The 16,534-nt window shown below is 33.9% G+C and overlaps 1 protein-coding gene across 2 annotated transcripts; it reads left to right on the top strand.

The window, feature by feature from the left end:
* The first annotated feature begins 1,892 nt into the window (after positions 1-1,892).
* Positions 1,893-11,961, top strand: LOC133175407 (oxidative stress-induced growth inhibitor 1-like). 2 transcript variants are annotated; one of them, XM_061310513.1, is made up of 6 exons: positions 1,893-1,913; positions 7,130-7,260; positions 7,488-7,624; positions 8,320-8,511; positions 8,865-8,956; positions 9,791-11,961. In XM_061310513.1, the coding sequence occupies exons 2-6, from the start codon at positions 7,215-7,217 to the stop codon at positions 10,776-10,778; spliced, it is 1,455 nt and encodes a 484-aa protein (XP_061166497.1). In that variant the 5' UTR covers positions 1,893-1,913; positions 7,130-7,214; the 3' UTR covers positions 10,779-11,961. The 2 variants fall into 2 exon arrangements, with proteins under 2 accessions (XP_061166497.1, XP_061166498.1); XM_061310514.1 differs by lacking the exons at positions 1,893-1,913; positions 7,130-7,260 and having other exon boundaries at positions 7,509-7,624; positions 8,273-8,511.
* The last annotated feature ends 4,573 nt before the right edge of the window (positions 11,962-16,534 follow it).

Here is a 16,534-nt window from a genome sequence, read left to right as displayed (position 1 = left end):
AATTCAAATTAAAATTGAAATTAAAACTATCATACTTGTAAATGCCAGACCATGAGGGCTATATTTTTTACTGCAAATAAAGGTGCATAGACTGTTTTCTTGGTTGTGTGCAAAGACGGATCTAGGGCCGGCGCGCCGGGCACCCCCCCCCCCCCCCATTTGAATTTTTTTGTATGTCTACTAATATGTCCATTATCCTAAAATCGAGGAAACGCATCTCTTATTTCTACGAATTCGTCAGCTCGGACCCCCCACCAGGGCTTTGCCCTAGACCCACTGGGGGCTTCAATGCAGCCCCAGACTCCGTCCCTGCCTTCTACCCCCTCCCTCCCCCCCCCCCCATTATGAAATTCCTGCATCCGCCACTGGTGTGCTTAATTTTATTATAGAAATTCTGAATTTCTCTTTATCCTGGATTAAAATATATTTGATTCTCATAACAAAACAAGATACATCAACAATTAAAATTGTTTAAATTTAGAAGGAAAAAAAATCATTCAGTCACAATTTGAAAACATTTTTTTGAAAATTTTTACTTTAAAATTGTTAGTCAAAGTGTGCACGGTAAACTTCAAACTTATTTTAAGCTATTAAAAAAATGTGCTAGATCTGTGTTAAAAAATGAAGAATATTAGTAACTATCCACAGTATCTTGGCACCAGGGACTGCGGAGGGGGGGGGGGGCTTTTCAAGTAAGTGATATATCATCAGGCCCGTAGGAAGCAATTTCAGTTTGGGGCACAGCCATACATTTTCAGTTGAGGGAGCACTATCAACTACCAAAAATTCCTTTACAAGCAAAATAAATAAATAAATAAAAATAATCTTTCTTTTTTTTTTAAAAAAAAAAAAAAAAAGGGGGGGGCATCAGACTTTTTTTTTGAGGGGGCACAAGCATATAGTATCAACGTTTTCTAAAGTAATCTATATATCGGCAAAATTATTGCCCCCCCCCCTCCCCCCGGTTCCTACGGCCATGATCACTTATTCATTTCAACAGAGACATATAATAGATATGTCTCTGATTTCAAATAGGTGATATCACTTATAATATGTGATATTATACTGTTATAGACTTTAGTATGTCGATTTGTGGTTATAAGGACCCATGTCAAGTGATATTGACCGAAGACACAGAAAGTGATAGCGACCAAGCTTGCGAGATATCATATTCCACGTCTATATCACAAAAGAACGAATTGTGACTTTTTTCAGCCAATGAAATTACGAAAATAATCTTCTTATATGATATCACCTATTTATTTTGTCAAAAAAGTAATATCGAAATATCACCTACTCAAATGAGTGATATCACCTATGCATAGATGATAGCACCTACTCAATTTGAATGAGTGATATCACTATATCACCCATTTGAATATGTAATATCACTTAATTATTTTAAAATGGCAATAAATACCAAGATGGCACCTGTTACATATATTCTGAAGTACTTATTTACTTCATCTTGCGGTTAATATTTTCTGTATACAATATTGGTTTTATAAATGAAAAGTCTTTAATAAAAGTGTTAACATGTTTACAACCAATGCATAAAATGATTTATATATCTTTTTTTTCCATTTTGTCCTGTCTACGGGTAGCTTTCTGATATGGATGGATCCATTTCTTTATTTGAGTGTATCAAGGACAACCCCACATCATATGAAGAGCAAAAGATGCTTGATCCGCCCCAATATTGCAAATGCCGTTGTAGTGAAAATCAAAATGACATAAGTAGATCCGCGCCCAAGAGATCCTAAAGGGCAGATGACTCCAAACATTAATTACAGGAGTTCATGATGTGGGACAAAGGAGTTCACGCCGTGTTAAAGGGACCTTAGTGTTCACTCGGTGCCCATCGCGCGTGGACGACACACACGTGTTCATACTAGGAACTAAATCACGGAAAGGTAAGATTGTGCACATGACATTAAGACGGTAGCCTAAATGTATTTTGGAGCAAGAAGAGTGATGCTGCCCGTATACCGGCGAAGCTTTAAATAGTAATAAAAATCAAACTCATTAACTTAATCAGGTAAAAAATCAAACTGAAGAATTATAATATCATTAAAATCATTGTTGGAACTTCACGGTTGTGCATGAATTATAAAGTATGACATAATGAGATTAAATATTGTCATGTCTTAATCTTTCACGAAAAGATAACTCTGCTATAGATTTTATTAGGTGTATACTTAGACCTAATATTAGTGAGGCTTCATTACATTAAAAAAAAAAGACGTTTGATGTAAATGCACCATCCCATTATGCACCACACGCACTTAAATTGACTTGTTTACCCCGCACTTCATTTTTCATTTACGTTGCATAACGTACAGCAGGTTTATTGTGAGGTAGAAAAAATTATGCAAACTGCAAATTGACTTTATGAAGGTAAGATAATTGACTACAAATTGGGACATAACATTATATATCACATATTGGCTATTAGGCTAAATATTTAGGGAGTGATATTTTTAAAACAGAATACATGTAGGTACTTACTGGACAATTATTTCAATGAATGTAAAATTATATCATTTCTATTGCTTTTGTGAATTTTAAAAGTTTCTTTAAAATTATTTTGTGAATATGCAGTAAACAAAGAGTGTTAACTACAAACATGATAAATAAAATGTACCTCTGACGACGAAACACCACCTGTTGAAATTTAAACTGATTTTGTTCGTTGGGGGGGGGGGGGGGTTTAAGTACACTAAGTGACATTAATACTGTAACAAAAATTTCAGTGTAAAAGTGAAATTCAAACTTTTTTCTGAAAAAAAAGTAAAGCTGAAGAGATGAATTGAGTGACCCTGGTGATAACCACTGACCACCTCAGCACCCAATAGCAGAAGTTATCATAATATTTTACATGTCATCATGAATAGTGTCAAATCCTGTTAAGTCGTAAAATAGCACCCTGTGATGCAGGTAGGATTATGGTCCTTGAGGGATTTCTTACTTTTTTCTTCTTTTATGAAGGTTTTAGAAATATCATCTTTGGAGGTGGCTTTCATTCATCCAGTGTAAAACTCTTCAATTAAACATAAAATGCGGCAAACATCTAAAGCTAGCATTCCTCGGATGCTTCTCAAAATAGGTATAGATGACTGTCTTTTTTGGTCTTGAGGTGCAGTGAGTTCCATCTTTTGTAGAAAATGTTTGTCACTATGATTCAGCAAACTGCTCTATTTTCCATTCCTATAGGGTATATCTCTATTATTCAGCAGTATTTTTCTTATCTGCGGGGTAAAATTGTAACTTTGACAGGTCAAAAAGTGGGAGATAAATATGTGCATGAATTGCACAAAAGATTATGTAATTTAGTTAAAGAATTTAAAATTTATTACTTTCAACACAATTTAAGTTTGCATTTCAAGAAGTTGATGTGTTTTTTATGCTTGCTGAAAATAATTTAAGTTATTAATTAATTATCATAAAAGATGTAAAAACTGATTAGAAGTTAAAGTTTGTTTCTATCTTAAGATAACATATTAAAAATTTAAAAGGTATATTTACTGAAAATTATTTTTAATCATTACCAGTGCAGTATATTTGAATTTCAATTGCCATATTACATTTTTTATGCTCTCAAAGATGAAAGATCATGGGTTGCATTCATTAAAAAAACTTCAACTTTGACTCTAGCAATATACATTCCATTTAATGCCTACCTAGACAATATCTAGTTTTTCAGTATTTCTATTATCAAAAGACAATTAGCCGTCATATTCACCTACACATATAGCTTAGCAGTGAAACACAGTCACTTTCTTATTTCATGTGTACAAAAAAAAAATCCCTTCAATTTTAAATAAATTAGATCAAATGAGGTGTTGATAAAATATTCCCACACTGAATATGAATTTAAAACTATGAATAAAACTTTTACTCCAAGAATTTAATAAACCATGATTAATTTGATCTTTAAACGACTGTTAAAAATGCCCCGCATTTATGCCACCAGCCGGGACATTGATAAGCTTGTTAGCTCTAGAGATATAAATTATATTATTACATACATTGATCAGAAATTCATATTTTTTAAAAGAGAGAAAGTGATGAGGTGCAACTATGGGTCATGTTTTGAGAAATTCCTCAGTCATGACGAGAATGAATGACCATGTGGCCGAAGGTCCCCAAGTCAAGGCTCTGTTGTTACAACCTGTGTTGGGGGTGGGCCCACTTATTGATTGACAAACACCTTTATATAATATCAACGTACATGCCTTTAAAAGGAGAAGAAATTCAAGATTTTTTCCCCACTCTTTCCAAAAAACCTTCAGGTCAACACTGATTTGCTCCAACTGTAAGTAACAAAACTGCAAAGTTAACTTTAGGGGGGGGGGGGGGGGGAGGGGGGCATTTGTATTTTTGTTTGAAGTCAGATTTTGTTGGGACAGCTTTTTTTTTTCTTTCTCTTAGAGTATTTTGAAAAATATCTATATGTTCTAATTACAAAATTTTTTACATAACTTCTATAGATCTTTATTTTTTTTCAGTATGAAAGGCAATTGATACAATTCCTTTTTTTAATGCTAAATAATTATATCTTTTCAAGTTTTTAAATTAAAAATAGTATAGTGTTCTGAAAAAAGTTCACTGAAAATTTATGTCGAATACTTATAATTGCATTCTGTTCAAAATACATGCATCTTGATTTTCGATAGCCAAGTGTACAATAGGTTTACCCTCATATGGGTAAAGGAATTGGACACTTGGCTAGCGAAGATGAATACATGTATGCAGTGTGTACCATGTTTAAGGAAAGCAATACATTATATTTGTATTGTTTAGCATTGTGGAAGTCAGATGGGTTTGTTCTTGGTTGGCCGAATATGTGTAGTTCAACTGATAAAACACCTGCCTAGATTTCAGGAGGCCTGGATTTGAACTCTGGTCTGAGACATTTTCTATTTCTGTTTATTTGATTCTTTGCTCTGCCCTGGGAGATCAGGTAATAAAACTGCTGGGGATGAAGATGTTGAAGGAAATATGGATCAGTCACTGACCAAAAAGCTCAGTTGGTAGAGCAACTTTCTAAAGCACAGGAGGCTTATTTTCAAATCCTTGTCCTGAGCTGTACATTCTCTCCCTTAATTCCTTTTAGTTTTACAATTGGTTCTTTGTCATGCCCCTTGAGGTACAGGTGGAAAAATGGATCTAAGCCTTGGCCCAGGGTTGGTATCCTCAGGGGCAAAACATTTGAAGGAGGGAAGAATGAGGTAATCAGGGAGGTTTCTTGACTGGTAGCCAGACACCTCAGTTGGTACAGCACTTTTCTAGAGTTAAGGAGGTGCCCAAGTTCGAATCCTGCTCTGATCCATTGCATTTTCTCCCTTCCGTCACAGTACTTTTATGACTGACATACTTGTAGAACTGTCATTTTAATACCAAATTGAACTTCTCATAGTGGTTAGATCACAGGTAAACCTAAAGCTGATTGATAAAAGTGTGTGTTGTTTGTTGTTTTGTTTTTTGGTTTTGCATGGCAAGTGATTTGTTGGAAGGGGGGGGGGGGTCTTAAAACTCTCCAATTTTCTGCTTACTAGTACTTGTTCTGGAATCTACATTTCATGATTTAAAAACAGAAATGGGTTTCATGTAATTTATGCACTTGCTTAAAATTTTCATTGCTAGAAAAGTAGCACTTGTAATTTTTAACAATTGTGTGAGTACTTGTGTAATGTATAATTGATTGTTGACTATTTTCATCAGGGACGAGAATCATCATATATATACTGCTAAAATCAATAAGGTAATGGATTGCAGATAGCTTTTGGCTAAGGTTTTTCAATGGAGCTGGGTGTACACATATCAATATACATCTACTCAATGAACACAATCCAAAATTCTGCAAGGGGGGATATCTTTCATAAGGGTGTTGGGAGGGGGGTTCATACTAATCTTGTTAACCCTTGGAGGAAAATATTGTGCAAGAGGCCAAAGATGTTTTTCAAAAGGCCCTTTTAATTCAGAGGATAAAAGGGGGGGGGGGGGCTGTCTCTCTAAATACAACCATAGATAGCTTCAAAGAATTCAGTTTTAAAAATAGCTGGTCCAGTTTAGCTGGTAAAATCCATGGATACAACCTCTGAATTTGAAATGATTAACTATTCAACAACAGTTATTAAGTACTTTTACAAATAAAACAGCCCTTAATGCTCTTTTCTTTTTTTCCCATGAATCGAGCTAATTAGTCTATTGTTTGTTGTGTTGTTTGCATAGAAATGATTTTTATATGTACCAGTAACCTGATTTATGAAACGTTTAACAATCGATATAAAGAACGTTGAAATCTTGCACAATTAAATGGAGAAATTTTGAAACTGCAAGTAAACAGAGAATGGTATTAATTAGAAGTTAAGATTTGGAACAAGCACTCACGATAACTGTATTTAAAATATCCATAGTTCTAGGGCCGAGGTATTTAAAACAGTTTATATGTGTGTGTGTGTGATCTAATTTTGCCCAGTGGTCTGTCAAAATTTGGAACATGTCAATAGTACCTTGATGAATGTGGTATTTATTGTAATATTTAAAAGGTTGTCCATGCATTGTGTCCATGATAGGTGGATTATGTCATAACTTAACGGGATATATAAGTTGTACATGTAGTACCGGTCATTTAATTCATATGCATTCAAGTATAATCAGCTCAATGAAGCACATGTTATAATCATTTATGAATGTGCAAGGATACAGCATCAGTGTCAAGTGAGTTACAGGTCTGAGACTTCATCAGAATATATGTTTTCCAAATAGTAATGGAAATTTTGTCTGAAGAAAATTACGGTATTTTGAAAAAAAGAAATCAATGATTAATGAATAGCATTAAGAAGCATATCTAATTTTTACAAATATTTAATATTGTAGTTAAGAGACCTCTATTTTTTGCAATTATAAATAAATTTTGAAATAAGATATTTTTTTCAGATATTTTATTCTTGCACCTGTGTAGCTATTTCATTATATAATGCATGTGTACCTTTAAAAAATTTTTGGAGGGGGGGTTATAACTATTGTCTTTTATGCAACTTGCACAAAGCCTGGTTTAAGCTCCACTTATTTACTTGAATGTTTTGGTTTGGTTTTTAAATTTTTTTTGCAATTTTCTGTTTAGTTCCATTTGGACTCGGACTGTGTGTTAGAATGGAGTGTGTTGGCTGCTAAGATATACATCGTGTAGGCCTCATTCCAAAGACATAATGCCATCTAATGCCTGCTCCACTTACAAAGAGGTCATCATTGTTGGTAAGACTTAATTCAGTATATAGATTCTTATTAGTTTTATGTGATACAACAGCCATTTTTTTTAACCCCATGTGACCTGTGTAAAAGACATTAAATTTAAAATTTTCAACACAGACGAAACATCAAATATTTTTAACACCATGGACAAGTACTCAAATTCTACTTATAAATATCATATAAATTGCATAATGTTAAAGTGTCTGATTAATCATGTTTATAATCAACAGGAAATGGCCCCTCAGCGATCAGTCTGTCGGTCTTCCTGTCAGGGTATCGGCCATATTTTGCAGGAGGTACTCACTCCAACGTGTACCTTAATGAAAAACTCCAAAAGATGAACCCAAAGAAATCCATTGTAGAGCAGGTATTGAATAAAAAAAGTCATTGAAAACACATGCTTTGTGGCTAAAAAAAAATATTAGAGATGGGAGCATGGGAAGTTGTTGACATATCCTTGTAACAAACTGAGAAGGAATGAGAAGGTGTTAAAGGGTGCATTCAAGTACAGAACATGTCTTACTAATAGGTATTTACCAACAAACTAGCTCTCACAAGCACAGCCTGCAAGCATGTTCAAGATAATTTTCACTGATAATTTTTTTTATACAATAGCATTGAAAATGTTGATTGGATGGGAAACTGAGCTAAATGATATGACCTTAATTATCTAGACTTGAAAAGTTACTAGTTTTTATTTCCCAGTAGAATGTACCGTAAATGTAAATTGTGAAATTCTTGTGTCAATAAATTGTTGATGGCTCAGAGCTAGGATGTTTGTGTGTGCGCCATCAATATGTACAGGTCAATAAGTCAATACATTGTATGATACGTGTCATAAATACAAAAGGCTTTAACTTTTGTAGAAACCTGTATCTTGTATTCTACTCCTTAAAATCAATTTTTTATATCTTTGTAAAATATATACTCTATATCATTTAGACAATTCTTTTATTGCTCAACTATGTGTGTTAATCTCTTATTAATGTCCTTTGTTCAATATTCTCTCTTCCAGCATCGTTAAATTTTCATGTACTAATTTGCTGATGTCACGATATGCAGGATTTGTCCTTCTTGTCGGAGGGACTTGAAGGCCGTTCTCCCAACCCAGTGGCTCTTCTGTTTGACGCCCTCCGCAGGCCAGATGCTGACCTAGGGGTAGACAACCCATCCCTGTTGGAATGGAAGTTTGAAAAAGAACATGCTGTAGATCATTTGGTTTTGGGGAAAGGCAAAGCTGGTGGAGCATGGCAGGTAGAGTCAATATGTGTTTATATACAGTCAAACCTTGTTATCTAGAACTGGATGGGACCATGATTAAACGTCAAGATATCCAAGGGTTCATGACAACCAGGGTAAAAAACATATAGAAAAAAAGTTGTTGGGACTGGGATTCAAGATAACAAGGGTAAAAAACTTAAGGAAAAAGTTGTTGGAACTGCCAATTCACTTCTATTCCCTGGTATTTGAGATATCAGTGTTCAAGATAAAAAAGTTCAACTGTATTATTTGTATGAAAAATAATGTAGAATCATCACTGGTTTCATTTGCCTTTATTTTATTTTGAAGTCAATATGTTTGATAAATGAGAATTCTTTTTCATTTAGAATATGGATGGAGCCATGCAAACATTGAGTTTTGCAAATTGGATGGAGCTCCCCACTCTGAATTTCAGAGAATGGCAACATTCGCACCACAGGTAATTCTATGGATATTATTTTCAGCAATCTACATTTATTTCTGAAGTAACTTGGAAGAGTTGACAAAATACATAATGTGGAGGCACTATCTGTATTTAATCATTTTAACATTATTTTAAAATTTTATTAATTTTCTTAATCAAAATATGACCGTGCAGGTCCAACATAGGTTGAAATATTAATGATTTCTGAAAGCTTCTGTAACAGTATAAAAGGGCTTTTTTAACTTATCAAGGTATTCTATATATCAAGCCAAGTGATTTTTAACTTTGAACCCTTATTTCAAAGATTAACTGCACATATGTTGAACAGACTGACTGAGGTAGACAAATGTTATCAATGGTTTGATGTCTGGAAGATGTAACCATTTTAAATTTGTTTAAAACTTAATGCATTTTAGTTTTATGGTTATTGATGGCAAGCATAGGGTTTTATTATTGGAGATATTCCTAATTACAAATGTAATAATCTTAACCTGTGCTGAACAATTTTCCATCAATTTTCCAAATTAGTACCAAAACATGTAGTAAAAAAATCTAAACATTTTTACTTCCTTGATATAAAAAAATGTTTTAAACTAACTACACAGTCTCATAGAAATGCTTGCTCTTTCCAAAAACCAATTTTTAGTGGGTGAACATGTTATCCAAGTCAGAAATATAGGTTATCAGGAAACAAGGTCAAGCACTTGTTTGCTTTTCACTTCCTAGAACTTCAGTATTTCTTTTCCCTGCAGAAAAGATAAACGGGCTCTCTGAATATATGTTATCTTTATAAATGTTTTACTCAATAAAAAATGCTTAAATGATAATAATTGTTCACCAATTTTGCAGAGATGAAAACCATGCTCATAATGGTAGAGCAACAATTGCAGACGTTAGAAAGTACTACAGTGATTTTGTGGAAAAACGAGGACTGGGGCCATATTTCAGGGACCAACATGTAGTTACATCGGTACAGAAGAAGTACCATAGCAATAAAGGTGTGGATTCAGAGAGTGGAGAGGTGGAGCCATGCAAATGTAGAAACAAAAACCACTCCTTCCTCTGGGAGGTCAGAGGTTATCATTTCCATGGAGACGGTGACCAAGATAGAGAAGAGTTCTGTTATTGCACCCCAAATGTTGTAATTGCAACAGGAACCTTTGATGTCCCAAACAAACTCTGTATTCATGGTGAAAACTTACCATATGTTTATCATTCTCTACAAGAGGTTGAACATGTTTTATCTCACAACCGAAAGAAGAAATCCCAGGACCCTGTCGTCATCGTTGGAGCTGGACTTAGTGCAGCAGATGCCATCATCATGGCCCTCAAGATGAAACGCCCAGTAGTTCACGTTTTTCGACGAGGAGCTAATGACTCTCAACTTATTTTTAAAAAATTGCCGGCAGCTATCTATCCAGAATATCACAACATCCATTCTATGATGAAAGGCAAAACCATCAATCCCCTGTACAAACCATACCCAAACCACTCATTGGTGGAACTGAAAGAGGACAACCATGTTCTGATACAGACAACTTCCGGAGGAGACATTGTATCTCTGGATGCCTTCTGCGTAGCTATTCTGATCGGAGCATGTCCAGACTTATCATTTCTTCCATACGATGGCAGAAATCTCGGTGTCGTACCACGCTGTGCCATCGACAGCAAGCACAATCCAATTCATGTGGACCCATTTTCTTACCAGTGTTTTGCAGAAAGTGGACTTTACTCAATGGGACCATTGGTTGGGGATAATTTTGTTCGCTTTGGGATGGGGGGCTCTTTAGGCATAAGTAATCATTTGTTGCGCATAAAAAATAAACATGCACAATAGTTAAGATCCTCAAGTGCAATAGCTGTGATGTTAGGTTGTGATAACCACATTTTTAACTTATTTTAATATCAGATCTTTCTGTTTACTAACAGGGATCTGGGCCTTATATACCTCAACTGACTGATCTGTTTTTTGTTACAATTTTTTATATTAAAAAGTTTAGAATTTTTAAAAAGAAAAAAGATGTCTTCCTTTTGTGTTTCTATAGTGTTAACTGTAAATGTGGGCATTTGAAAAGTTCTGATATGAAATTTTAACAGTTTTTAAAATGTTTTCTTATGCTACTGTAAAAATATGTCTTCTGAGTATTGTATTTGAAAAGTTTTATTGGTGCATATGACCTTAAGGTCAGATGACACGTTCCTCAATAATATATAATTTTTTCCAAGAATTTGTCATTGAAGTATTGATATTTTAACAAGTTTCCTCAAGAAAATTAAGGTACCTTATCAGGTATTTGAGCAAGATACTGGAGGATGCTATTTATTCTATAATCCTATTCGAAATCATTAGCATTGCCAATGTCACAATTTTTATGGTATCTTATCTACTAAGACATTTAAAAACAGCTTAAAAATCAGAAGACAATGATAATTATGATTAATTTGTTGTATATTATGAAGAAATACAAAAACAGATATTTGAGCAACATATCGTCAGACCTTAAATAAATACAGTTGGGCCTCAATTAGTCTGGATGCTTATGCTCCTCAGGAAATGGTCCAAATTAATGGAGGATTCATTGTTCCATTTATTACTGGTAGATATAAATTTAATGTAAATGTGTTCCATTGCCCACAGATTTTGTTAGAAATGTGAAGCGTCTGGATTGTATGCATCCTGATTAATATGGCTTGACTGTACTAGATTTACTGGAATTCAGCAACACTTTTTTTTTCTACATGGGGACTTCGAACCCATATATATAAATAGCAATTTTGTAAAAATAATGTTTGGTGGTAGTTTAGGACTAAGGAGTGAGGAATATATTAAAATGCAAGCTTTGCAGATGAAAAATTCTTGGATCATTAGAGCATACATTCAGTATACAAATGAACAAGAATGTACTGTCTTGGCAGTCATACAAGTCATAAAAAAGATAAATGATATGTCACAAAATACACACATTTTTTCTGATTTATTGATTGATATTAAAAAAATAAATTGTTGAAAACTGATAAAATTTATCATTTATTTGAACTTTGCAGATGCCCCCTGTAGTTTTTTAGGGCACCCTAGTTACTCAGATGACCTGTTGCTATCTATAGTTGAACTTTTTTATCTCGAACACCAATATCTTGAATATCAGGGAGATTTTGAAATGAGATCATTTCAAATGCCGATCAGTCCAGATATTTTTTTTGGTTATTTTGAATCCTCCAATCTCTTGGAGTTTAATCTTGTTCCCATCTAGTTCGAGATAACAAGGTTTGACTGTATTTCCACCTGTCGTGAAGTAGGTAGGTTATGGATTTTCAGTTTCTTCTATGTAATTTCTAAACCAAATTCAACCAGTTTTCATATGTATAAGCATCTGTGGATGAAGGGGAATAAAAATTTTGAATTTCATGGCCCTCCTCTAATGGGGCCTAAGGACTTGGAGCAACACCTTGAAAATCTGGGCAATCGTCAAAAATCATCTTTACTCCTGGCCTGGAAACCATATTAAACTGAGAACAGACTCAGTCAAAATTTCAAAGTCAAAATTTCGATTTTGAATATCTTGCATTTTATTTAACATATGCACTTAAAAATTTGCAGATGAGTATAATATTTTAGTTTGAACATCTGATGAAAATTTTGTTTCATTATCAAAATTATTTCAAAAGTAATATTGATTTGAAATTTTGACTTAGGTCTGTTCTCAGTTTATGGTCTTGGGGCCTGGACAACTAGAATGCAAACTGCTTGCATGATAATAATGAACAGCAAGCTCTCTGCCAGATTTGTGCCCCCTGGGTCAAAGGATCAGGTCATAGGGTGGGGCTAAATCTATCATATTTTGAAAAAAAGATCAGTTTTACTATCATTTACTTGACTCATGGACATCTATCAGACAAACTGTTTGCAAGATTGTAATAAGCAGACACCCTCTACTTCATGTTCCCTAGGTGGGAGGGACTTTGTCATTCATTAGAAATACATTGCACCTTTGAAAATCTTGGCAAGGAAATATCCAGATGACTGTATTAAGGGCCCATGGGCCTTTTGTGTTCATCTCTTGTGTTTACCAAAATGATGTTGAGACATCAACACAATTTCTCCTTTAATTTGAAGTGTATGATAATATCAAGTGAAAAAAAATTCACTGGAGAATGAACTTGCTGAAAAAAAGATTTTAAGAGAACTATATGTGTATTTAAAAGCATTTAAAAGAATGTCAAAAAAAAAAACACATTTTAAAAGAATTTTAATTTACATTCCACCTACATTTCAAGCTTTAATAGATGTAAAAGACTATTTTTAACATTCATAAATTAAATGGAAAACGTTTGTAGGTAAAATAGCAAAACATGTAATATTAACATGTTCAAACTGTGTAAACAGGATACAGTTTAAGCTATGCAAGTATCTAAAAGTGATTATACATTATTAATATTGGACCTGAGAAGCACACCCACATGATGTGAAAACATGAAAGCGTGACAGTCCACTTAATTTTATCTGATAAATATATACAAAATCATAATATTTTTGTTCATTTGTACACATTATTGCGAAAACCTTTTTTACACAAGGTGACATTACAGTAGATAGAAATACATGTACTGAATCACACATTACAGTATATAGAAATACATGTACTGAATCACACAAAGTAGTGAACTCAATTCACTGTAGATTAATTTAATATTGATAATCATTGAATGACTGCTTCTTCCTGTTTTTCAAGCTTATTTTCTCCAATTTGAGCTAAATGCTCTGCTGCTAATTTTCCTAGCCTCATTTAGCATTTCTGAAGCAAACAGATTCATGAATCGAAGTATTATTATTTACTGTGTTTATCAAGTATCCACATGTTTTGACCTTATTTCTACAAATACCTGTAAATAAGCTATATGTAAGCATTCAATTCAATGCCTAGCAAAGTAAATAATATTTTTGCTAATTAAAAGGAGATTTGCTGAAAATTCCTCATCAGATAAAAATACCAAGGCAATATATTTTTTGTCAAAATAAATTTCCACGACACATCAAAAGCTACTTTGAGGATTAAATTAGCTTAAGTTAAAAGAGTTGCAGTTATTATACTGCATCTGAGTTTGAAATGATCATCTCAGTATAATTGAACATTAAACATGTAAAAATGAAGATTTCAAGAACAGTAACCAACTATTTCTTTAGATTAATATTTATAATTGTACTGTGCATTTATTAACAGCAAATTTTAAACTCTATACAAGTCATGTACTAGTATTATAGCATCTTTAATATTTGCACATAAAACAATTTTAACTTTTTTTTAAACAATACAAAAAAATTCATATAAAATGATTAAGAACTAATATCAATCTTTCCATGCTGAAACTGGATTTCAAAAGAGATTTCTTAAAAGATTCATCAAATAAAATCTTGGTATAGCATATTCCACCTCAAGGTTCAGTTAAACTGACTATTTCTTAACCACTTGTGACCATAATCAAGGTTTTGTTTTGTAATACCATACTGGTACTTAATTGATACATTTATACTAAGAAGAAAAAAAAATCCTAAGTATCGGGAAAGTTGAATATGAAACATCTAGTATAAAATTCCTTCCTGTTTCATCAGTTATGGAAATTGAGTAAATTCCCTTCCTTCCCCATATTGATCACTCATAATATGGTACCTTGAATTTTTAATTAATTTGAACAGCATTCTACACTGGTTGAAAAACTTGAGTAATTTTCAACAAGATAATTTTTAATCATTAGACATAATTAGAAATTCTTTAAATGACTGAAAATGCATCTACATGCATCTCTGTTAAATAGAAGTCTATAAACAAGTTTTAACCAAGTTTTATTAGAATATGGGGTAAAGTACTGGAACAATGTACATGTAATATACAAATAACATGATAAGTCAGTTACCCAGAAGTAGGTCACTGTGACCTAATTTTGGAATTTTATGGCTATACATAATCAAATCATATTTGAATGATATCTTATACATTGTGGGGCCCCAACAAAAATTATCAAACTTTAAATGTCAATTGATTGGTTGATTTTCAGGGATGGTGCATCATGGTTTTTAGCTCACCTGAGCTGAAAGCTCAAGTGAGCTTTTCTGATCACATTTTATCTGTAGATCAGTCCATCCGTCTGTAAACTTTTCAAATTTTCAACTTTTTCTCCAGAACCACTGGGCCATTTAAACCAAAACTGCCACAAAGCATCCCTGGGTAAAGGGAATTCAAGTTTGTTCAAACGAGGGGCCATGCCCTCATTCAAGGGGAGAATTCAGAAATGAGTGAAAATTTGGTTGCATGATTTAAAAAAATCATCTTCTCAAGATCCACTGGGCTAAAAAAGTTGAAAATTATAGGAAACCTTCTTTACCTGGTGTAGATTTCAGATTTGTTCAAAAGATGACCCCCAGGGGTAGGGTGGGGTCACAATGGGGGATCAAAGTTTTACATAGGAATATATAGGAAAAAATCTTCTGCTCAAGAACAGCAAAGCCATTATAATTCATATTGATATGGTAGCATTGTCAGGTAGTGTAGATTTAATTTTTTTCAAATGATGACCCCCGGGGTAGGGAGGGGCCATAATGGGGGATCAAAGTTTTACATAGAAATATAGGGGAAAATCTCAAGAATAACAAAGCCATGATTAGTCATACTGATATGGAAGCATCCTCAGGTAGTGTAGATTCAAGTTTGTTCAAATGATGACCCCTGGGGTAGGGAGGGGCCACAATGGGGGATCAAATTTTTCCAAATGGAATAATCTGCTCAAGAACAGCAAAGCCATGTACATATTGATATTGAAGCATCCTCAAGTAGTTTAAAATTCAAGCCTCCCCCCCCCCCCCATATGTAAACTTTTCAATACGGAACTGATTTGTGCTTTTACCTAGCCAATGTGTTCAGATGAGCCATGTGGCTCATGGGCCTCTTGTTAAGTAATTTATGATGACTTCTTCCTGATGAGCTCACTATCTGCCGAGTACTTAATAAGTTTTTGAACAAGAAATGTGCAAGAAACATATATTCCCACGATGTTGCAACATTAACAAGAGGCCCAGGGGCCATATCGCTCACCTGAGCACTATGGCTAGGAAAAAGCAGAAATCAGTTTAGTCTTGAAAGGTTGAAAAGTTTAAATATAAAAGTGGTTTGGGGGGGGGGGGATTTGAACAAATGAATCTACATTACCCGAGGATGATTTCATTTAAATATGACCAATCATGGCTGTTCTTGAGTAGAAGATTTTTAAAGATTTTTCCTATGTATTCCTATGTAAAACTTTGATCACCCATTGTGGCCCCACCCGACCTCTAGGGGTCATGTTTGAACAAACTTGAATCTACACTATCTAAGAATGCTTCCATATAAATATGACCAATCATGGCTTTGCTGTTCTTAAGAAATAGGTTTTTTTTTTTAAAGATTTTTACTATGTTAAACTTTGATCGCCAATTGTGGCCCCACCCGATCCACTGGGGTCATGATCTGAACAAACTTGAATCTACACTTCAGGTAGTCTACCTGAAGATGCTACCATATAAATATGACCAATCATGGCTTTGCTGTTCTTGAGAAGAAGATT

Source organism: Saccostrea echinata, unplaced genomic scaffold (assembly GCF_033153115.1).
Source record: "Saccostrea echinata isolate AGI-Se365-2 ecotype Australia unplaced genomic scaffold, CSIRO_AGI_Sech_v1 ptg000062l, whole genome shotgun sequence".
Classification (NCBI taxonomy): domain Eukaryota; kingdom Metazoa; phylum Mollusca; class Bivalvia; order Ostreida; family Ostreidae; genus Saccostrea; species Saccostrea echinata.
The sequence above is the reverse complement of the archived record's forward strand: the minus strand, read 5'-3'. Positions and strand labels throughout refer to the sequence as shown.

Excerpts from the sequence above, each read along its gene's own strand:
- LOC133175407 (XM_061310513.1), top strand. The coding sequence starts at position 7,215 with ATGCCATCTAATGCCTGCTCCACTTACAAAGAGGTCATCATTGTTG. Across the intron at positions 7,261-7,487 it reads CAAAGAGGTCATCATTGTTG|GAAATGGCCCCTCAGCGATC; the intron begins GTAAGACTTAAT and ends TATAATCAACAG. Across the intron at positions 7,625-8,319 it reads AGAAATCCATTGTAGAGCAG|GATTTGTCCTTCTTGTCGGA; the intron begins GTATTGAATAAA and ends CACGATATGCAG.